This window comes from Aythya marila, assembly GCF_965140915.1.
Source record: "Aythya marila genome assembly, chromosome: 1".
Classification (NCBI taxonomy): Eukaryota; Metazoa; Chordata; class Aves; order Anseriformes; family Anatidae; genus Aythya; species Aythya marila.
Window position 1 is genome coordinate 181,070,171 of NC_139042.1, and position 23,346 is coordinate 181,093,516.

At 37.6% G+C, this 23,346-nt stretch overlaps 1 protein-coding gene across 1 annotated transcript in view; it reads left to right on the plus strand.

The window, feature by feature from the left end:
• CAPZA2 (capping actin protein of muscle Z-line subunit alpha 2) overlaps window positions 1-21,333 on the plus strand; it is a 30,432-nt gene extending 9,099 nt beyond the window's left edge. Inside the window, exons 2-10 of the mRNA XM_082771683.1 lie at window positions 5,010-5,073; window positions 7,047-7,098; window positions 7,742-7,805; window positions 8,314-8,520; window positions 10,250-10,329; window positions 12,340-12,418; window positions 15,953-16,024; window positions 18,475-18,537; window positions 19,369-21,333. Of these exons, the coding sequence (XP_082627809.1) occupies window positions 5,010-5,073; window positions 7,047-7,098; window positions 7,742-7,805; window positions 8,314-8,520; window positions 10,250-10,329; window positions 12,340-12,418; window positions 15,953-16,024; window positions 18,475-18,537; window positions 19,369-19,509 (822 nt within the window). The 3' untranslated portion in view covers window positions 19,510-21,333. The remainder of the gene's footprint in view (window positions 1-5,009; window positions 5,074-7,046; window positions 7,099-7,741; window positions 7,806-8,313; window positions 8,521-10,249; window positions 10,330-12,339; window positions 12,419-15,952; window positions 16,025-18,474; window positions 18,538-19,368) is intronic.
• Window positions 21,334-23,346: the final 2,013 nt, after the last annotated feature.

Consider the following 23,346-nt stretch of genomic DNA (forward strand, 5'->3'; position numbering starts at 1 on the left):
ATTCATTAGGAAGCAAAGCTGCATAATGAAAACAACTGGCACAGCTGGATCAGAGCAGTAGTTGGAATTGAACTCGGGCCACGCTAGGGAGGGCTCTCGCCCGGTGTCACCCCCAGGGCTACCAGCAGGATCTCTGAAGGACTTGGTGCTACTGGCAGTATGAATTAGTGTGAATTTTCAGAGAATTGAAACTTTTTCAAATGATTTGGATAATCTGAACTGTGTTAATATTTCTGAAGTTGTGGTCCAGCTGGGAGAAGCCCCTCTCTCTAGCTGCCTGTACATAGAGGTCAGTGGGTCAGGACTAAGCTTGGCTGGCTGCAGAAAGGCCTCCTGAACCAGCAACGAGAGCAGTGGCAGAAGGAATCACACCAAACGTCAGACTCTTTAATTCTAGAGCAGGGCCACAGAGCTCCCTTCTACTAAACGTGATCTCATCTACTTTTTTGGCAAACATAGCTTGACCTGTGAGTATGAGGTTTGTTTTGGCTTACAGGGAAGTGAGGCTTCTCTCAGGAGTGCAGAACATAAAACGCATTGTGCATGATGCCTCAGTCCTACCACGCTTCCAATAGTTGCTGGTGAAGGTGACTGCTGGAGGAAGCTCTGTCTTTTCCTGTGATGAGCAACAAAGCTGCTGTGGCTGTGTAGAGTGGAAGTGGATTGGAAGGCTTTCTCTTCCCGCACCATTTTTTGTCTGTTTTTTAAGATCTGTGTGCAATTCATAGGTTAAAAGAGCTTTCAATGTGTACATCACTGTTCTGTTTTTATTGCTCTGGAGCAGTAAACTTTGACCTGGGGTGAGCGTGGAGGAAGGGTGGGTCTCGCTGCTGCAGTGAGCTCATGGCTGAACATGAAATAAGTGAAGGGTAGGAAAGAGCAGGGGCAAAGCCTGTGGTTTCACAGCATCTTGCTTACCAGCTCCTTCTTCCTCCTGCAGCCCGGTAACTGCGGGAGCTGTCAGGGTGCCTGCAAGTACAGCTGTAATTCGGTTAACTTAAAAAGGGGAAAAGAGGAGAAAAAGAGAAAGGGGGGGGAAAGGAAGAGCTAACTTATATTTTAACACCTCTCTTATTGTTAGGTGCACCCTGGCCGATGCCTGAAGCGGAGCTGACACCGTAGCGTGGCACTGAGGGCCCCGCGGGCCGAGCACATATTCATGGCCATATATAGGCACGTTCAGCACAGAAGGTCGGGCTTTTCAGCCAGTGTCAGCTTCCGATGTGCCAGAAACAGGAAGAGCGGTTTGGGGGCATTTGAAGTCGCTGTGCAGGACTTCTGTAAAATAAAAGACACTTCAGCGCTCCTCGGTCTGGGAAGAGGTGGAGGAGGAGGATTTGTCCGTGTATCTGGTTGATGGCATGCCTTGAGAGAGATTATGTCGTGAAATAAAGGCGAAAGGATGAAAACAGGACAGCATTCTGTAAATTGCTGCCTCTGTGCTCGTGCAAACTGAAAAACTGCAAGTACCATGGGAGCTGAGTGCAGGCATTCATTGATAGAGCAATTGCTGTAATCTCTGCAGGAGAAAGTTTGCCTGATACCCATGCTCAGTGCATACAACAAACCTGTCTTTTTCTCCTTCACTTAACTCCTTGATGTGAAATTTCACCTGCAGCAGGGAATGCTGCCCTTCTCAGTGCTCCAAGAAGTGATGGTTCTGGTTATTTCTTGTGGGTTTCAGAGGATCTTCCTTGTACCACGTGTATGACTTGTCCAAATTCATCCTCAAAACTGCAGGAAGCCACAGAAGCTTTCAGGAAAATGTGTATAGATTGGTTTTGTGCCTTCAATTCATTAAATATAGTAAATATGCAATGCCATGCAAAGGCGTGTGTTAAAAAGCTGTTTGCAAGACCTGTATGCAGTGACCCCTGATCGTTAGAAGTTCTGGGTTAGTTAACTCAGCAGTTTGCAGTTCCTTGAAAGCTGAAGACTTGTAACTGAAAACAGTGGCTGTAAATCTGATCTTGGAAACTACAGCGTTGTCTTAAAGTGTTAGATGAAGTTTGGGAAGAAACTAGAGTAATAAATTGAGAAACTTAAGGGATTTTCTCACTTCAGGCTTTTTGGGTTTTTAAAGGGATACTCAGTTGTAACATTTTTTTGGTACTTGGATACATATGAAGTGTTTGCACTGTGTGTGAATGTGCATTTCTCTCAAATGAGAAGGTTTTGGCATTTAGACTCTTACGATGCAGTGTTGCTTCTGTTTTGGCTTGATTGAATCAGTTCTGAGCAGTTTCCAAAAGCCTCGGTGTGCTGAATAACCAGCATCAGATCCAACTGCTAAGCATCTCCCACAAGTGTCTTCTCTAAACATTTCTGAGAAAAAATAACTTTGTATGAACTGTGTTGCAGTTGGCTTTTTTGACTCATCTTTGTATGTTACAAAGTGGTTTTTGCTGTATCTGCATATTTTTTTTTAATTTTGGCCTCAAACCACGTCACTTTACATGTCCTGCCCCTGTGTTTTTACTTGCGCTTCCTGAAGTGATAGCTGGGCCACTAGCTTTTAGTTGCCAAAGGGAGGAGGGGGGGGGATCTTCAGCTCGTAAGGCTCATGAAAGCACATTCATTTCTGCTTTCGTATTTGTCTGGTTTTGGAGCAAGAGGATCCATCCTCCTTCAGAGCACGCTCTTCTGGCAGCTCAATGGCAATAGAGAGGCTGTAGCTGGTTGTCAGTTCTCGTGCATTAAGTTGGATTTAATACTGGATTTATTTCTTTGATATGGGCTTCTTGCATGTATGATCTGGGGAAACAAAGCTTTTTCAGCTACTGATCTCAACGGATAAGTTAATTTGACGTACCTGCTGAAAAAAGTGGATTAGTTTATATGGACTTACAGGAAGGCAGGCTAGCAAAACGCAGCATCTAGCTGACACATGCAGCTTCTGAAGACATCTTGGTTTCCTCACTTCTGCCAGCATGAGTCTGCTTCACACTTCATGATGAGATGTTTATTGCAGATTTGCGTGCTTGTGGTTATCTGTCCCTTAAAAAGTGATACGTGTGATGGTTTATTGCACTGAGAAGATCTTGTTGGGGAATGTAATTTGCTAGTAAAATCTTCATTAAAAGCAGTATTTTGCTTAGTCTGTCCTGTGGAAGCATCTGTTACTACTGAATTCTTTTGCCTGAATATTACTCATACTACAGCTGATCTGAGTAGTGAGGAAAAAAAATAGTTCTTTGCTGGTGGAAAAAGAAAAAAGCAAGATCAATTCTGCATTACTAAAAAACAGCTGAAAATGAGGTGAGACGATTGGGCTTATCTGGGCAAGGGCTTTAATAAGCTGCCATAAAACAAGGCCCTCCTACCTCCTCTGTGTCTCTTTGCAGGAAAGAGTAAGCCCTGTGGCATGTATCTCAGTAATGCAAACCGGAGGTTACTTGCGGAGGGTTGTGATGTGGGTATTTGAAGCAGCAGGTAGAGGCTGTCAGCAGTCCAAAACGTAGCATTCGGTGTAGAAAGCCAAAGCCGGGACCTGCCAGCCCTTCCCTTGCCATTAGCGGTGAGTGCTGCTGGTCTCGGACAAGCAGCGAGGTGCCTGGGGCAGTCCCTGAGGTCTGAGCTCCCCTACAGAGGCAGCAAAGTGCTCGCAGGGCCCTCAGAGCTTGAACCATCTCTCCTGGGGACCTCTGCCTGAAATCTGGCCCTGTCAAGAGCCTGGTCCGAACGCAGACAGTTCTTTTACAGTTTCGAATACACACAAATGGCTAAAAGTGAAGCATTCTGTGGTTATTTTTAGGTAGTTGTGAATAAAGCGTGTCCCTCACAAACATCTTAATTTCAGACGGGAAGCCCAAACAGTGCAGAAGCTGTTTATCCCACAGAAACAGAATGGGGACATTGGAAATGGGAAATAAAAGTTCAGGCATATCGCTAGATTTGAATAGCAACATCATATCAAAGGTAATAGAGCGCTTTGGATGTCTCCTTAACTTGGAGAATTGTGAATTGTGAAGATTAGAAACCTTTCTCAGGTCAAGCTGTGAAACCAGAGTTTGTGTGTGTGTTTTGAGTGTTCCTAACAACTAAAGGGGAAAACAAGAATGAATGGGAAGAAGTCTGCAGGGGGATGTGCTGTAAGTAAGGTGGTAGTGGAAACGTTTTAAGGTTGATGCACAGTAAGTAAATTGTCTTCGTGTTCCTTTTGCAAGCACGTGTGTCTGGAGCTGTGCAACGAGCCAGTTCAGGGAACTGATCTGAAAAAGGAGAAAAATGACCTTGCTAATTTTGCTCTCTGTGCAGTTGTGTGTTTGTGGAAGCATGGGCAGGGAGAAGGCCAGGGCAGGTGCATATACTTCCAGTGGCAGTGCCAGCTTATCCCATGCCAAAAGTTATGGCTGAAGACAGTTCTTTGAGGATCTGCATTAAAGTAGATTTTATTTTTTTTAAGTGAAATTACATGCTTCAGTGTCCACAGAAGTGTTTTTAAGCTTTTGTCTCTGTATTGCTGCCTAGCTGTGGACCTTTTGGAAAGCTTAGAAGCATAGGATATGTAGTATAATAAGAGGAGACTCTTTGGAGATGCGATCCTGTGTAGCATGCTCTAGGTGACAGTGCTTGAGCAGGGGGGTTGGACTAGATCTCTGGAGATCCCTTCCAACCCCAACCATTCTGTGATTGTGCCATTTCTTCGTCCCTGGTTCTCAGCTCTCATAGTGTGCGTGTTGATTCCCAGGCAGCCAAGGACTGAAAGTTGAAATGTCAGTGTTACCAATCCTCTTTGTCATGCTATTAGTTTCTTTTTGCCAGTAATACAGAACAAGTGACTAGTTTCTGCTTCCATTACTGACAGCCTTCTCTGTCCTTTTTTGAAGAAGTGGAACTTCAGATTCTGTGCTTCTAACAAGGACAGTAGCTCAATGCGAATAAGCACGTGAAACAGTAGGAATTGTGCAATTGCATGTCTGGACACTAAAGCCCGTACAATGTGTGATTGGTGTGAATAGGAATAAATGCAAGTATATATAACCACAGAAATATTTTGTTTGTTTTAGGTGCGTATAGCAGCAAAATTCATAATTCATGCACCCCCTGGGGAATTCAATGAAGTGTTCAATGGTGAGTATCTCTCTACTTTCATTTAAGGTATCTAGACCCAAAACTGTATTCCTGATTACTCTACTGAATTCTACCTAGCTTATTTAGCAGCTCACTTGCTGTAAGAGCTTTGCAGTCATAGTTCTGTAGCTTGGCAAAATAAGCTTTGCACTCCCAAGGCAGCATGGAGTTGAAAGGCAAAAGTGGGAAAGTACCGCTTCTCTTTGTGATATGAGAACAGCCTTCATTCTGTTTTTAAGCAGTGACGACTTAACAGTTGCTGATGCTTTCATTTAGAAGTGTAAATTTTTCAGCCCTTTATAATTATGTTTTTCAACAGAAATTAACTGAAATTAAAGTGGTCCTCTTTAAAAGAATGAGTATCATTATAAATACTTACCACTAAATTGTAGGGTGCCAATATTTAAGGGTTAAAAATGTTTGGAGGGGATTAATATTCTTTTCACAACTGCCACTTTAAGCAGTAGCCCTTCATATATTCAGTGTTATGTAGATAAGCTGTAATGAGACTTGAAATTAGTTTCTCTCTGCTATTCTTTCCTAGACTTTACCTAAGATGTTATTTTCTTTAGAAGTTACTGTTTGTCTTGCACCAAGATACATGGGTGTACAAAACCATAAGGCATAAATTTTAGCTGTAACCTGCATATAGCTCTGCTACTTACATAGGGAAGTGCGTTCAGTAAGTTGAACTTTAAGTGAGTGGCAGGCTGGAGCTTAAATCTCTTACAAGAAGGTAATGTGTTTAGAATTACTGTGTTCTTCAATTAAACTGTGGCTAGATGATTCCCCAAACTTAGTTTGTAGCGCATTTGTGAAATGAACTGCTGGTGAGCAGCTCATTAGCACAGCACTCTGCAAGTTAATGCAATTTCTTATAGCAGTGCTGCTAAGACTGTTATTAAGCTAGCACCTAGTTGCAGCTACCTGCTTAATAATGCAGTTGCAATTTGGATGGCTCATAACAAAACATTTGATCATAGATGTCCAGGCTTAAGACTTAATTGTTGTAATGTTGTAAAAATCAAATTTACATGCAATTCAGACTGACTCCTTGAAAAGAGAGAGCTTTAAACATAATTTCTCCAAATTGATTTTATCTATTTAGAAAAATGCTTCAAACATATCCCAGATTTTTTAATCTTATAGGATTTCTTTAGAATTCTTTAGAAGAGGTCAAAGTGTTATAGTGAGGCTAATGATCAGTTATATCTTTAACTCTGGTCTCAGCAAGATGAGCATTTTAAATTTGGGTTTAAGTTGCTAGGATATTTCTTTCCTGGTACTTTTACCTATTATGTGTACTTGCATTGAACTGTAAGGTAACTGTTTTAAAAACAGTGCCTAGTAAATAATAAATAAGTCAAAAACATGAAATCACCTTTACTATGCAGTAAATTAAGTAATTCTGAGGAGAGCAGTGACTTCCGTCACATGTTTCTTGTCTGATGGTAGAAATGGTATCGTGGTATACTGTGCTCTGACTACTAAGCATTGTTAGAGAGCAAGAACAAAAATAGCAGGGTTAAAAGAAACGTCAAGTACAGCACAGACCATGTTAGTGTCATCCAACTGCAGTAACTTCTACCACCAGTGCTATGGGAGGGTTTTTACACTTCATCTCTTAAAAGTGAACTTAACTTGAATCCTTACTTGAATCTAGTGCTGTTCTCATGCAAAATTTCTCTAAAAATTATTTTGGTGGATTCCTAGAGCTGTCCCCAAACCTGTAGAGTTTAGCTTGTATCTTCTTACCAGATTGCATTGGAAGGAATCCATTTCTGTGGTGCTTTCCTCATTTAGTTCAGTCAAAATTACAAAATATGAAGCAATGCGTATCTTACCTAGTTGTTTGTATAGCTACATGGTGGTTTGGGTTTTAATTGTTGTGAATAGTCTGGTGACACTTGTTAGGTGACTGAAATACCTATCTGAGTTAACCGTGCCTCTGTGTTATAAACATCTCTTCTCAGATGTTCGGTTGCTGCTTAATAATGACAATCTTCTCAGGGAAGGAGCAGCCCAGTAAGTACCAGATGTCACATACTCGTTTGCATAAAAGCAAGTTCAGTAAGTGTGTGCTTGGCAAGTCAAACCCTATTATGTGCATTGTGCATCTTTGATTAAGATAAAATATTTGGCAGAAGAGAGATCAGTATTGTGTCCTAATAGTTAGAAGTGTTTTGGAAATGGGAGGCCTGGATTTTGGAACTCTTCTCTGCCTTTTGGGATTTCATTTTTTGTTTCTTGATAGATGCTATAGTCATTGGACACTTGAAAGTTTGTTTCCTTAGTCCCTACTTCCTACATGAAAACATTACACCTATTGTATTTTGTGCCAAAAGTAAGTTTATCTGTAAGAATGGAGCTGTCTGGCTTACTAGGTAGGAACTGTGTGGAATTCAGATTTTATCTGTATTTCCACTATCTAGAGGTTACCGTAAAGCTTATGCGTATGTCTCTGTGAGGTTACTTTTGAACATGAATCATCATGTAATGGTTGGAATTGCAATATCAGTACTGAGTGAATTGAGGTGATTCTAAAGCTAAATAATGAGCCATTAATATAATATTTGTTGTATTATTAGCTGTTATCTAAGTCTTCTACATTTACTAAGGAAAAAAGATTGTGCTTGATGCAGTTCTTTTGGTGTTTCTTCTCTTGCAGTGCATTTGCACAGTACAACTTGGACCAGTTTACTCCAGTAAAAATTGACGGTTACGATGAACAGGTACGAATATGATGATACTCGCAGTGTTTGTTACATTTTTGAAGATATTCTGATATTGGAACATATCTTGGCAAGAAATTTAAAAGGAATTCATCTTCCCTGATGAAATATAGGTGTTAAGATCTACCAATAGTACCAGCTTAGTAAGTTAATCAAATAGCATACCTAAAGAGTTTTCAATTTCATTCTGCATCATTGTCCTGATTTCATTCAGGCCTTTTTTGGAGCTGTAGAAACGATTTGCTCTACCTTTAGTACTTGAAGACATTATAAACAATAGAGAAGAATTTCTATATTGCATGATTTGTTGCAAGAGGAGGGTAGGATTCTGGATTTTTACTCTGTCAATGTGTCATGTTGGTGTCTTCTCTTGCTATGCACATGTTTTGTTTAAAATCGGAATCTTTTTATAATCTCCAGTTAACAGTACAATGTAATTTGATTTGGTATGGTGTTTTTTTTTCTTTATTCCATACCAGATACTACTGACTAAAAATTTCTAACACAGGTTTTGATAACAGAACATGGTGATTTGGGAAATGGAAAATTTTTGGATCCCAAGAACAAGATTTCTTTTAAATTTGATCACTTAAGAAAGGAGGCTACTGATCCTAGGCCCCATGAAGTTGAAAATGCCATAGAATCCTGGAGAAATTCAGTTGAGACAGCAATGAAAGCATACGTGAAAGAACACTATCCAAATGGTGTATGCACAGTAAGTACTACATTATATAACCACGTACTATTAGCATAGCACAGACTAAAAAAGAAATGCTGTGAAATATTGCCCTCATTAGCGTTGTCACCCGTTACCGTGTCCTACGAAAAAGAAAACAAAATGGAATAGTTCAGCCAGAAGGGACTTTCAGAGATCATCTAGTCCAGCTGCATGACCTCATCAGGGCTAATCAAAAGCTTAAGCATATTAATGAGGGTGTTGTCCAAACAATTATGTTCATTCCAAGCATACTGTTACAGTATTTTAAAATCTCTATTACCTTATAATAGTGAAGATACGTAGCTAGTTGACATGCTTTTCATCTTGTTAATCAAATTTACATTTAAGAGTAATGCTAATGTCACAGCACCAAAGACAAGATTTTTGACTTCAGGAATGTGCCATTTTAAAATCTAATTTGTCTGATCTTATTTTGACTTTTATGTATTTATTTAAATTCCTAATATCAAGTAGATGAAAATATTACGTAAAATCATTTTATTCCACTTATGAGCAGATAACGTATAGCTCCTTTAGATAGAAGTTTAAAAAGAACTTGCAACTAATTCTTGATAAACCAGGAATATAGTTAATTTCAACTCTAAAGAATTAGTTCTGTCAAGTGTTCATCCAGGGAAATGAGGGGAAGCTTCAGAAGTTTAATGTAGCAGCTGTTGGATTACCAGTGGATAGTTACTGAAGGTTACTATCGTTTAGTCCAGTCATAGTGAAGACTTAACTCTCACCTCTGAGGAATTTTTGTTTAAATTTCTTAAAGCAATAAGGCCTTCTGTAAATGACTATAGAAGTACCCCATCAATCTTGGATACCTGGTGGGTTACTTTAAAATAAGTAAACAAACAAACAATTCATAAGACCTTGTATTGGATTGGTTTACTGACAAAACTGGTGGTAAAGCAAACTGTTTTCTCTTCATCACTTGTCCTATGTATCAAAATGCTGTATTCTTACAACCAGAATCAGTGGATTCTGATGTTTTCTTAAAATAAAACCTCTCACTCTGGACTGCAGTAGCATTTGATTTGCTGTTAGTAACCCTATGACTATTTAAAGTTCAGTAAACTGATCTAATAATAGCTGTCCTGTGCTTTACATTAACCTGGTGGAAAACTAATCTAGTAAATAAATGAATATTCAGTCAGTGAATTAACGTGTTGAATTGGATTTCTCCTCAGTCAAATATGTGCCAGAGTTTCTGTAAAGGAAGGCAGATTGCACCTTCACTGAGATAACTTCTAGTATTATTCTGTTTTTAGGAGGCAGAACAGAGGCCCAAACCTACCTTTTTATCAATTTTTCACTAATCTGTAAAGGTTTAAATCGCCATTTAGGTGCAGAATTACTGGTGTCTGAAACCCTTGTGGCAGTACAGCAGTGACTGCTGTGACATGTGTGCTTGAAATTCTGAGTTGCAAAAACAAAGTTTGGAACACGTAAAGTTAAGATGCTTGACCTTCAAATTTTTAAATCTTAATTTTTTTTTTACTGCTTTGTAATTTACAATTCATGTTTCATGTACTGATTTATTATATAAGATATAATAAGATATATCTTATTATATCTTATATATCTTATTATAAGTTACTGTAGAATGCAATTTTACAGTTTATTCCCTATTGAAACAATGATAGGACTAGAGATTGCTAATTGGCTTGAGTAAGATAAACGAAATGTTAACTCTGTTCTTCTTTCATTTCTAATTAAGGTGTATGGTAAAACAATTGATGGACAGCAAACCATTATTGCATGCATAGAGAGCCATCAGTTCCAAGCAAAAAATTTTTGGTAAGTTTCTGTATGGATACAGGTACAGTAAAATACAGCGTAGTGGATAGCTGTACTATTGCCGTTACAATGATTATCCTTGGGTCAGAGAAGTAAGTGCATGAGCATCTTTCATCTTTCCCCACCAAGCTTTTCTGCCAGTACTATGTAGAAAAGCTTTTCCCCTGGAGGAAGTACAATGGCAGACTGCACATCTGCATCTCCTTTGTGGGATTTCAGGAATTCTGTAAAACTCCCTCTGTGACTCTTCTACTTTATTACGCCATCACCAGTGCCCTCATCTGTGTTCCTTAATACTGTTGCTTCTACTTGGCTAGGTTCCTCTGTGAAAACAACTCCTAGCTTGCATGTCTCTAAGAAAGTGCTCCAATTTTAATTTACTGTTGGACTTGAATCATTAAGCTTTGGGTAAGGTATGTCAAGATGTTTTCCACAGCGTGGGGTGGAAAGCTTGTTTCAGGAAATTGGCTGGAGTTAAGTTAGCTAAAGTTAAAATAAATACCAGAGCACCAGAACTCAGTTAAGGAAGTATCTCCTAAAGATAGCTGGTATGTGCAGTTGTATGAAGAAATACATTTTCTTTGATATTTTGCATCTGCTTGAAATTTTATTTAGTAATCCTATGGATAATGAATGGAAGTGCAGTAAACTTTGTTTTCTAATGCCAAAGGTGAATATTACATATACATACTGATTCCATCATTTGTCTGTATCAGTGGAATGGTTTGCGCAGTGATTTGTTCATATTTTATAAAATATCTTAATTCATCAGTGATAAATAAAGTAATAATATGTTATTTGTAAGGTAAAGCATTTCCTAGAAAAGGATCCTACTTAACTGGAACTCTTTTCCTCCTTAAAATACTATTCCAAGGAGGATATCCTAGAGTAGAAACATTGTGGTCGTCTTACAGGGACTTCTAAGTGACAAAGAAGCAAATGATCTTGTTAGTTTTCAGATGTGCAGGTTTCAATGCCAAGCTAAAATTCTACCTAAAATTATAGTTCAGCATGGAATCTTTCTTACAACTAATGGATCAGTCTTAAAGCTACCAGCAATAACTAGTGTTACTGAGTAAGGTGACCCTTTCAGTTTCCTTACAAGTTTATGAATGCCTTAGTCTGAATTTTCAGTGATAATCTGTGATCTGGATGTTGTCTGAAATAATAACAAAGGGCTTTATAATTGATTTAATGCTGTTCATATCTAAGAGATGATGATATAGATCCATTACCAGCTGTTAATCCTAGTCTTTCTCTCCCACTGTTTTGTTCTGTGGTGTACACCTAGAGATAGTAGAACTGGAATTTATAGTACCAAAACTTTTCCTTAAGTGCAAAGCAGGAATCAAGATGCAGTTGCAGTACCTTCTTAATATACCTACGATATATTAACTTTCTAACCCACTAACCTAACTAAATCAAAAAGTGCCTAATTTACAGGAAAGAAATCAGGTGAAACTATACAATCTGCCCATGCTGTTTTCCAGATGTTTCCCTTCTGCTAGAAGGGAACAGTTGTCCTGGAACAGAAATGGTAGAAGGAAAGGCCTGATTATAGCTCAGCGTAGCAGAAAGTCTTGCTATTTTAATGTTCCTTTTAGTCAGGTCTTTTGTAGCCTAATGTGAAGTGTGACTTCGGTTGATCCAGCAAGTTGTTCAGGTCTTGGAAACAAAATCCTGAGTGCATATGCCTAATAATAAAGAAGGAAAAGAACACTGGAGCCTTTATATAGAAGCTGAGACCTGGTGTTAAATGATCCTTACTAATGGATGTTCTTGGTCCACATCCAAAACCTAGCATAAGCATTCCAGTATTCCAGAATAATTTTGTTCTCTTCTTTGCTGGTTATGGTCTGAATCCTTATGGTTTGAAAGATTTTGTGTATATATAGTTCTACTGGGTGTTTCATTCTCTGTTTTTCTTTGTCTAACAGTTGTATGTTTGTTTGTTTATTTTTTCCTAACCAATTGGGTGATGTCTGGGTTTTATTTTATTTTTTTTTAAAGGAATGGCCGTTGGAGGTCAGAATGGAAGTTTACAATCACTCCTTCAACCACTCAAGTGGCTGGCATCTTGAAAATTCAGGTATGCTTATCCCAAATCGTGTCCTGATCAGTAAAGTCTCCCCTTATCAGGGAGACTCAGGCCAGTGTATTAAATATTCCAAGAGAACTGGGGAGCCTGGGAAGCAAAGCAGAGATGACCATTCAGTTCAGTGGTAGTCACTTAATTATATATTTGCCTCATCTGTACAAAATATGTTTGATATAATGATTCTGTGGACTTCAGAAGGCATGTTCACCTTGGCTAGGCATATACCTACTTAAATTTCTTGTACAGTGATCTGGTAGGAACTTGAATTCCCAGTTACATGGGGAAGTTTTTTAAGGGTAGGCCCTTTCTGAAATAGTTTTTTTTTTTTTTTCCTTGTTATGTTATCCACCCTGTTGTTTAGAGAGGTTTTGATCATTCCATTATCTGAAAATGTTGAATTTAGGTCTCCTTCATTCAGCATTTACCCATCCTGTTGGCTTTAGGGAATTCAGAAAGAAGATACTGTCCAAGAAGGAATGCAGAACTCTTGAGACGAGAAAGTCTGACTGTCATGTGGTAGGCAGGAGGACTTGACTTCCTGGATCCGTTCCCTGGAATGTGTACACATACTTTGCAGGAATTTATTGAAACAGTTCTGGGATCAGGGACTAGAATGTTAGTGCAGTCTGACTTGCAGCGTAGGTGGGTTTTTCTTGTTGTTGTGGTCGTGTTTTTTCTGTGGGTTTTTGTTTTGTTTTTAATGAGACATAGACAAGTTCCCTTTTCCTGCTCTGTGCCCCTAGGAGTTTTGCACTTCCCTGCTGCTCAGTGACTTGATTTCAGCAGGAAGATGTGATGGAGTGTATTTCTAGTCTGAAGCTTAGGATGTTCTGGGTTGTAGTACCTATGCTCAGATCTCCCTAAGCAGGGCACTGAATCTGATTTCCTGCTTCAGGGAAAGTTCTGTAACAACTAGAGTGCTGTTCAAAATGTGGACAGTTGTTACTGTGTTGTCAGATCAAGATGATCATAGTAAGCACCCTAAGAAACTTTTAGGCTTGTTAAGACTTAGAGAAAATCCAAGTAAACTGTCACTTAAATCTATCTTGCAACAAAATAGACATTTTGTCTACAGCATGCACTTTTGGTTAAACATTTAGGAGATTTTCCAGAACAAGCAGGCAAGTTTTTACCTAATTCTGAGAAAACTTAGCCCAGTAACCTAGAAAATAGAGTGAACAGGGAATTGAGTTAGGTTAACTCTGCATCTCAATTTGGGTACCAGCTGATTTTGTCCTTTATTACTATCCTACATAATTAAGACATTATTCACATTCATAAAGTATGTGGTTTTAGGAAGTGATGAGAAGTTTAATTGCTTTGCTTGTTTGTGAAGCTCCCGTTTCACTGAGGAAACTCAGTTTCAAATTTTTAGAAATTTTGTGTAATTTCTGCAATGTGTGTAGGAGTACACTCCCTTTCCCTCCTCCAAAAACACTTTGAGTGCTTTAATGTATTTTAAGGAGCAAAGCTATCTTCTAGGATAGGCTCACAGTAAATTAGTTAAATTTCAGAGCACTGGAATTTCTGTTATTTGGGAAGTCTTTATGACAACAGTATGGACATTGCCCTGGTTCTGAGATCTTTTCTGAATACATTTGGGAAAATTCCAGCATCACCAGTCTCCAGGTGTCTTAAGTAATACTCCTAAGGTCATTTATACCATCCCTTCCCTTTTTTCTTACTTTATTAAAAATAATAATAATATAGGATGGTCTTAACTGTCCTATTCTCTTACAATGTTTAATTTTTGTCTTACATATAATTAAAAGAAAGTTGTGCAACAGCAGAGTCTTCTACTAAAATTTAAATCCCTGTGGTACTTGACATGCTCCAACTCTGCATGGAAAACAACTGATAAGTGTACTGGCTACTAATTTTATCTGTTAGATAATTTGTTATTCTCATCCCTCCTTAGTTAACCTTTCCAAGAGGTTCTGTTCATAAACATCATCCTTCTTGTAGTCTTCTGAGCCCAGGCCTAGCATTCTAGAAGGATGTCAGCAGTGAGGTATAGTACAGAACAGTTACTTCTCATATTTTACGATGTAACAAATCCCAGAATTAGATTTGATGCTTCATCCCTGTTAAAATTTTAGGCCTGAATGTTTGCTAAGAATGTGACTCAGTGAGAGAGATGTTTGTGCTGCTGTTGGCTTTAGAGCATGGGAAATTTGGGCATCCTGCCCAGTGTATCCTTACAGAGAAGAGGGGGGATTATACTTCTCTGGGTTCTCTAGTTTCACTGGAAAGTCTCAGGATTTTGCACTGAGTAAGCGCTTCTCACCTCTGAGGAACTGGACTGAAAAACACTGTCAGAAGTTTCACCCAGTAATGCTGGATTTGAAAAGGAGTCAATTTTATGCTTAGGATAATACCTGTTTATTGTCAAATGCTTGCTTTCCAATAAAAAATCTAATAAGATGAATCTTATGAAATAATGTTTTCCCATGTAGGAGATCTTTCTTTTGCTTGCATGTAGCTGTCTTATTCTGTGTCATGTTTTCATTTTATGTGCTCTGTGTAAAAATGAGGGTCTCTTGCAAAACTAATGCTCATAATGTATACGAAATCATTGTCTTGTACGTTTAATCAGCAAATTAAAATGTTATTTTGCCTAATAGGATGAGAGACAAATGCTTCTATTTCTCATGACATCAGCTACTTTACGTATGTTCATTTCATCGAAATAGTAAAAATATCTTTAAGGATACTTGTTTAGGTGTCAGTTACACAACTCTTCTGTAGGAATTATTGTCAATTGTTGCATGTGATTCCATATATGCTTTCTGTTTTTTTTTTTTAAGATCTCTCATAGTTGCATTAGAAGCTGAATGTTTTCAGATCCTTCCCTCCTTCCCACCTGAATTTAAAAGTACTGAAGTTAGCTTGAGTGAAGTTTCACCAGTCTCCTCCTCCTGCAAAATAAGCAAGGAAGCTGTTCTGTAGATACAGATTTCGTTCTGCCTTGCTACCTAACCTTGACAGACTTTGTACCGAAGAGCTCCTTTGTCTCTATGTGTACCTGCTTTTGTTATGAGCCATATCTGATAGAGGGAAGTATCAAAAACAGACAGATAAAGAAAGGGAAGCCTAATGTTGCGTTGTCTGTAGCACATGGTTTGGATGAAGGAGGAAGAAAGAACTTCACTGTACCCTGAAGCCTTGCCAAAAGTCATGTTAAATATATCTTTACCACATCAAGAATTTCTAGAAAGGTTATCACGTAAGAAGTAAGTCTTCTACTTTGTGTTGCTAAGCAAGGCCTAAGCTTCTTTGCATGAAGTACCACCTGAGGCAGATGGAAAACCAAAATGTTTTCAGAGTAGCTTCTTCAATTCCACCCTCAGAAAAAATATTTTAATTCTACAGCATTTTGTTTTATGTGTTGTTCTGTAACATTTTTTGTTTGTTTGTTTAAGTGTGTTAAGTTAGCTATTGGGATAAATGCTACAATGTCTTGATTTTCCTGTATGATTATGTTCTGTAGCATCTAATATGAGTTTTTTGTTTAATTTTCTGTAGGTTCACTATTATGAAGATGGTAATGTTCAGCTTGTGAGCCATAAAGACATACAGGATTCTCTAACAGTGTCTGTAAGTGAACTTTAGGGACCTTAGTATGTATGTTCAAGTGACTTTTTAATTTAACAACACAAGCAAGCTTAAAAAAAAAAAAAAAAAGAAATTTGGGAGCTAGTTTCTTCTGCATGAATGAGAATCGATGTTCTAATCTATAAATATTTTCTATGTAATATGCACTACTTTTACATAGCATGTAGTTAAATGTTTTGACTTTTTTAAATATCTAAAACCTGTGTATGCTTGCATGTAGCTTATATAAGCTAAATTAACTTTGATTGTAAAGTTTTACAATCAACTTTTTAAAGTTTTAGCTTGCTGTCTTCCTGCACTTCTGTTGTATTTAAACTTCAGTAGGTAGAGTGTCCTTTAGAATGACTTTTTGAATATGAAGAAGGTTTAAGTTGTAATAACCCACTTCAGTAAAGGTATAGTAATTGACTTCAGCAGTAGTCTCTAGGAGATCACCTGTAGCACTCCTTTGCTCACGAGGAGAAGACCAGTATGCTAAAAATAGTTAGCAAATGCTGCCAGTTGAGAAGCAATAGTATTTTCCCTTCCTTCCCCTTCCTATGTGTAGCTGGTGCTATCAGCCCCCTGCTTCTGTGTATGAAAAGCACTTTCAGAGATGCTTCAGCTTGAGGAACACTTGTGTTTAAAGCATAATTTTGGGTTTAAAACAAAATTTTTCAACTTCGTGACAAATGGATACTCATAGTAACAAGGAGCAGACAGTTAAAATAAAAACTGTGTGGGAATAGCAGCAGATGTATCCTTTAGGACTTGGTACTGTTGCAGCATGAATTACTACTTTTGAAGTAATACTCTTCTTGCCTACTGGAGGTTGTATTTGTAAGCAGTAAGATTTCGTGTTGGGGGTGTTCCTTAAGAAAACTTAAGCCAGTGAAGTTAAACTGGTAAAGGGAAATTTTAGAAGTGAACTGTAGAAGTATTTTCATGCTAATGACTAGTAGTGACCATTTGGGCTGAAAAGATTAGTTCTTCAAAAAGGAACATTGTTCATTAATATAAAGCAGGGCTTGTTGGCTTTTCAGATGCAATAGCAGCATAGAGAATGGTGGACTGTGGTGCCAAGTAATAACGCTTCTGGAGCTGTAAATATAAAATTACTTTTGACCCCATAAGCAGAGAGATCTGTTTACTCCTTCATTCAAGTAAGATTTTTTTCAGGGGAAACTATCTAGAAGAAGTTCTCCTGTCAGTTTCTCCTTTTGCTTCACTTTCTATTGGAATTGACTTAATTCTGTGACAGAAGACCAATGAGTAGAAAAAGATCTTTTGCATAACCTTCCTTCTTCCTCATAGAACAAAAGCAAGTGTGTTGCTGGTTACCAATTTTTTTAACCTTAGCTTTGAGGGTGGAGGCTGTACAGGTTTTTATTTCACAGAGACAGAATGGTAGATTAAAAGGAGCCCTGCTGACTCCTCCTTTTCATTGTTTGGCAGAGATGCAATTTTGTACCCGCAGTGGGCACGAATGAAATAAATAACTGAAGAGTTCTCTTGTTGCTGGAGCTATGAATAATTGGTTACTTTCGTATTCCTAATTTCTGTCTGAGCCAAATAAGCATTTTTACCACAAATTCTTCCTTTCCGTATCAGAGTATTTTAAATCATTGTCTCAGTTCACTGAAAAGTCAAAACCCTTCCCATCTGTAATCCTCTATTAACTTCTCCATCTCTCTAGAGTGTCCAGGAGCACTTTCATGGCTGCTAAGTGCAATTTCAGTGAAACTTTAAACCAGTTAGAGTGGAGACTGCTATAGCCGTCCCCCAGCCATGTAGTCCAGCCTCTGTTCTTGCAGAACATGGATAGATAGATATAGTCTAGTGCTTTCTGCCTGTTCCAGAATATTTAGAAGCAAGAAATCTTGGTTTTGTTTGTAATTAATTCTTGAAGCTGTACAGGAAATTTAACATTGATCCTGTTAACACCAAAACTTAGCATGTTTTTAGAGGCTTACGCATGTGCATTCTCATATTTATAAATACTGTTCTGTTTCATGTCTTTTTATCAAGCCATAACATTTTAAATCAAAGTATTGTAATAAGCTCTATGATATTCTGTATGCTTGTTTGCAGTTGAACTGTTATGATTTTTTTAATACCATTTCCTATCACAGCTAAATTTATTAGCCTGACACATGCGTTAAAAAAAAAAAAAAAACTATATTGCTGCATACTTGGTTGATTTATTTCCTCATAATTTTAGCTCCTACCCTGAACTAGCACAACACCCAAGAACAATTAAGGCATAGCAACAAAGAATGTAGTGTATGCCTTTTAGATGAATGTTTAGTTCAATTTTGTTTTAGTCACTAAATGGCCACGTGTTCTCGTGGAATCTACGCACGTCTCGTAATTACTGGAAAAAAAACAATGTAATTGGTCTTATGGGAATCATGCTGTACATCAGACCTAATTCAAATACTTTCTTTCTCTAGAATGAAGCCCAGACGGCGAAGGAATTTATAAAAATTGTAGAGGCTGCAGAAAATGAGTATCAGGTACGTTGGTGGAAAAACACACTATCTTTACTCATGTAGATTACCATATATTTGGCCAAAGCTACTATTCTATAATTAGCGTGCTTGATACTAAGATAATGCAGTTCCTTATGGATCTAAATAGATTACATGCTGCTGTCAAATGCATTCTGTTTCCAAACATTCTGGTGATTGCACTCACCTACATAACTTTATGTTCAAAGTTGGTTTTTGAGAGCAGAAAATGCATTTCTGCAGTCCCTAATGTGGTTAAATATCAGTGTTTCCGATCTGTTTCACTGCATTCCTTAAGTGGAATTTTTTGTATAGATTCTGGTCAGAGGCTGCTCTGTTACACAGCTTTGCTAACTATTACTGTAAGCATTATTCAAGTTAGTTGTCTTGAACATAAGGTAAATTTCAGACAGCTTGCTCTGTCAGTTTGAAAAAATGCTTATTAATAAAACTGTAGTAAGTGTCATATGCATTATACTGTGTATATTTAAGTAGAGACGCACTCTACCATCCCACAGAAATAACAGTGGAAAATTTTGGTGTCTGGAAGTAATGATGTATGAGCTAACTCAGATTGGCATTTCATTCATGTTGCTGATTAACACACTGTGGTTTGCTGAGACACCTGGGCCAGGGCCAGGTTTATTGCATCTGTCTAAATTTCCTCACATAGTTTCAGTCTAGATCTAACAACTTTTCTTCATAAGATACAAAGTTAGCATATGTTTATTAAGCCTCTTTAAGAGATAACAGACTACTCAATGATTTAACTTTTTATATAGCTTCCTGGTTCTGTTCTTCACGTGTCTTTGTTTTGTATGACTTTGTGTTTGACAGACTGCTATCAGCGAGAATTATCAGACTATGTCAGACACTACTTTCAAGGCCTTACGTCGACAGTTGCCAGTTACCCGCACCAAGATTGACTGGAACAAGATTCTTAGCTATAAGATTGGAAAAGAGATGCAGAATGCTTAAAACAAACGTTGCATGACTGGATCATTTTAGTGTCCTTGTATACAAATAAATTACAAAAAGTATTTGGAACTGTCAGATCACCCAGTCAGCATGGGCTTTTGCCATGGAAAATCACTGTAAGTAGTTTGGTTAGAGCACAAAGCTTAGCTATTTGATCTTTTTTGTTTTTTCTTTCTTTTCAGAGGGTTGCAACTTCATTGTAGCTGAGTATCTTCCTTTAGAGTTTCTGTTGTACCTTTATTTGTTTTTTATAATGAAGAAACCATGCCTTTAGTTTTCAATTACAAGTTAAGAACAGTTTGAAAATATTTTTGCATATAATAACCCTTTCTCTTGCTTTCATGTGAAGTGGACAACTTCTAAAATGTGCTGGATTCCTTGTGGAGATCAGTAGTGTGCATTTCGAGGTCAAGGTCAACATGGAGTTAGCTATAGGTGCTGTTGTTGAAATCATCTACCCTGTAATTGTATGTAAAATTGAGAAAGCATTGTCTATATTGTTTAGACCTTTCAGCATACTCATTTAGCTAGCTCCATGTTAACTGAACTTAAAAAAGAAAAGGCCAAGGTCTAATGCTGTTTCAAGATTTTGGAATTGAATAAAAGTACTTATTTCAGAAATTCATTTAATGCTTTGATCCTGACAGTTACTTAAATGAGCTCAAACTCCATCTGCCCTTGAGTTTTTATCATAAAGCCACAAATGTATTATAACATGGCATATTGTAATATATATAATCCTGTACTCATTACCATGTCTGTCAGTTTATTTTTTTCTTGGATTGAAATGTACTAAAACTCAATGTGACATTAAAATGCAAATTTTCTATTTATTTGAGTATCAAATTGCTTCCTGACACGGCCTATTTTTTGCTATATTTTTAAAGGGTTGTTTAAAACAGCTGCAAACTTGTGGCCCATTGGCTATTTTCAGTGTATTTGCAATTTGCTGCAATACATTGTTTTCATCTTCATCTAAGAAACATCTACCTATGGAAGTCCACTTGATATGTGTATCTTATAGCTTCATATGGAAGAAACTACAAGCCCCAGAATAACATATTTTATACTTTGCTTGTATGATAGATCTGGTATTGAAAATGGATGTCAGATATTTAAAAGCACAGGCAAAAGCCATCATTACAAATGCTGTATTTCACTTCAATGAATTCAAAATTTAATTTTTAATTGGATGGAAACCTGTTCTAAAAGATACTATCTAATTATATGCTCATGATGAAAAAATAAATGGTAGGTTTAGAAGGTAGGTATTTATGCGGGCTCCTAAAACAGTAGAGCTTACACAAGGGTTGTATATTTTTGTTTACAATATGATCCAATTAATCACCTCACACTGCAAGTCACAGTATAGCAAGAGGAGGAATCTCAACTTGTATTGAGTAAAAAAAAAAAAAAAGTACACAATAGTTTACTGTTTGAAGTGTAATAGCAATACCCCTATGTACCATTCTTCAATGTTTTATTATAAAAGGGTATAGAGTCCTTGAAATTGCTGCTACTTTACAGTACTAAACTGTATAGTAGAAACTGTACTAACTTGTATCATAGAGAGTTGTCTTTGTTCTACAACAGTCTTCCTAGAGAGTTTCCCTCTTAATTGTCTTTGTACATCAGCTATTGAACCACGCTGTTGTTTAAAAGAAGCTTATAAAAGCTGTATGCAAGCTGATAACAGATCCTGAGTCATTGTCTAGTCACTCTGTCAATCTTCATTAAGATCTAAATACAAAACTTGTCACAGTATTTTCTTCAACATATACTTAAGAGCAAGCTAAAGAGTAAAAAAAAAAAAAAAAAAAAAAAGTGAATGGACAGTTAGGAGAACTGTTAATGGGCAGCAGTGGGGCAATTAACTATTCTAGCTGTTAGAAAGCTGTGTACGACCAGGATCAGCACTGGCTAAAAGTCAGAATGCTATTTTTCTTACCTGAAATAAAAAGCTAATTTTAAGCGTATTCCCAATAAAGAAGTATTTTACTGTGAAGTACTCTATGGTTGTGTTTTCCTCTCTGTTAATTCAGTCCTATGATAGATAGTCTTGACTGCTGTCTTCAAAGAACGGCATCCTGCAGGCTCAGTTCTAAGCCTATCTATCAATTTAATAGAATATCTTCATATTACTTAAACTTTTTTCTTGATGTGCTAATTTTTTTTGTCTGTGAGACAGTTCTACACCTTAAGCATCACATCCATTAAATTACAGCTTCAGTAAAGTGAGTTAGAAGGAAATCAAATATTGTTACTTTTTCTAAATGGTACATTATATCACATTTAGGGGTAATGGCTCCCCAGATGAAGTTGACCAGAATTTATCATGGCATATTTGGAGTTCTTGATTTCTCTCAAAACTTTTGGATGTGACTTGAACTTTTTTTTAAAAATTCTGTTAAATTGGAGAATTTTAGGACTGCTTGGTAGGTTTGTGGCGATTATCTTAACGTAACCTAATACTTCTTTATTTTCTATTTTTAAATATAAAGACAAGCTTTGTATTGTGGAATGCTGATGTACTAGATATTATTACTTGTAATACGGACTTGTAAAATGCTTGTGTTTATGAAGTGTACTATATCTTATGCATCCCAGTGCCCCCATTACACAAGAAATTTTTAACTTATGCAAGTAAATAATTGTTTTTTCTGAACATATGAAACAGGAGTTACACTTCTGCTTTCACGTTCTTCTGAGTATCCCCTTCATGTATGTCTGTCTTAAAAATCATGCTACAGGTAGAACAAGACTTTACTATCGTTGTAATTTTAGTTACATCCCTTCTGCTTCTTACATCCTACATGCTAAAAACAATTCTTGCTGGTTTGTCTGGGGACACTGCAACATCGTTCATTAAATGGTTATTCAGCCCAAGGTTGAAAGTACTACTTGAGATTGTGCACCTTCTTTAGGTAAAGACCATCCAGATCTACACCAGTGGTGTTTGGAAGTAACACCTTCTCTCATCCTCAGTGACCACACACTGGTTTGGCTGGCAAAGCAGTTTGTTCAGGCACGCTTGAGCCGCCTATGTGGTGAGCATGTCTGGAGGATCACATTAAATCTACCCCTCAAATTTCCAGACTTCATATAGTGTAGGCATCGAGGGTGAATGCCAAGTGTTGGATTTTATGGGTTGCTCCTATCATACTGAATTACTTGCTGGTACAAATGTGGCTCCAGTCACACTTCTTTACTGGAAAAAATGAAAATGTTCCTCTTGTGGTGCAACTGTGACCTAGGTTTAGGTTAAACTTAAACTTAGAGTTTCTTCATAACCTTGCAGAAGTATCAGTTTTTGACAGTGGCAACTCCGTAATGTGTCTTAGTTTTATTATTTTTATTTTTTTTGTGGAAAGGTAAACATTTGCATCCAATTTAAAAAGTCACAATTTCTTTGAAAAGCGAAGGGAAAGGAACAGTGAGAGCAGGCACTTTATTCCTTCCGTGGAAAAGCAGGCTCGATACTCGGCACATTTTCTCACTTACAATGTTTTCCTTTGTTTCTGTGGTTGGCTTATCTGTAATTGGAAACATTCAGCATGACTTTTATCCATGTGCTCATCACAGGAGAGGGTAAGAGTGGTAATACTTGCCTTGAGCATATTCTGTAAAAATGTTCAGACTTTTCTATGCATCTTTCCTTGCAAATCAATTAAAAACTGCACAGGCAAACCTGTCAAGTTTAAAAAACAAGCCTCAGGCGCATATAGGGACTGTTGCTTGGCTAGGTGTGGTTTGAAATAACTAGAGGTTTGAAACAACTTCTAGCTTATGGGCTTGTAAATGTACTCACAGAAGGAGTCATTGGTTGGTTTTGGGGGG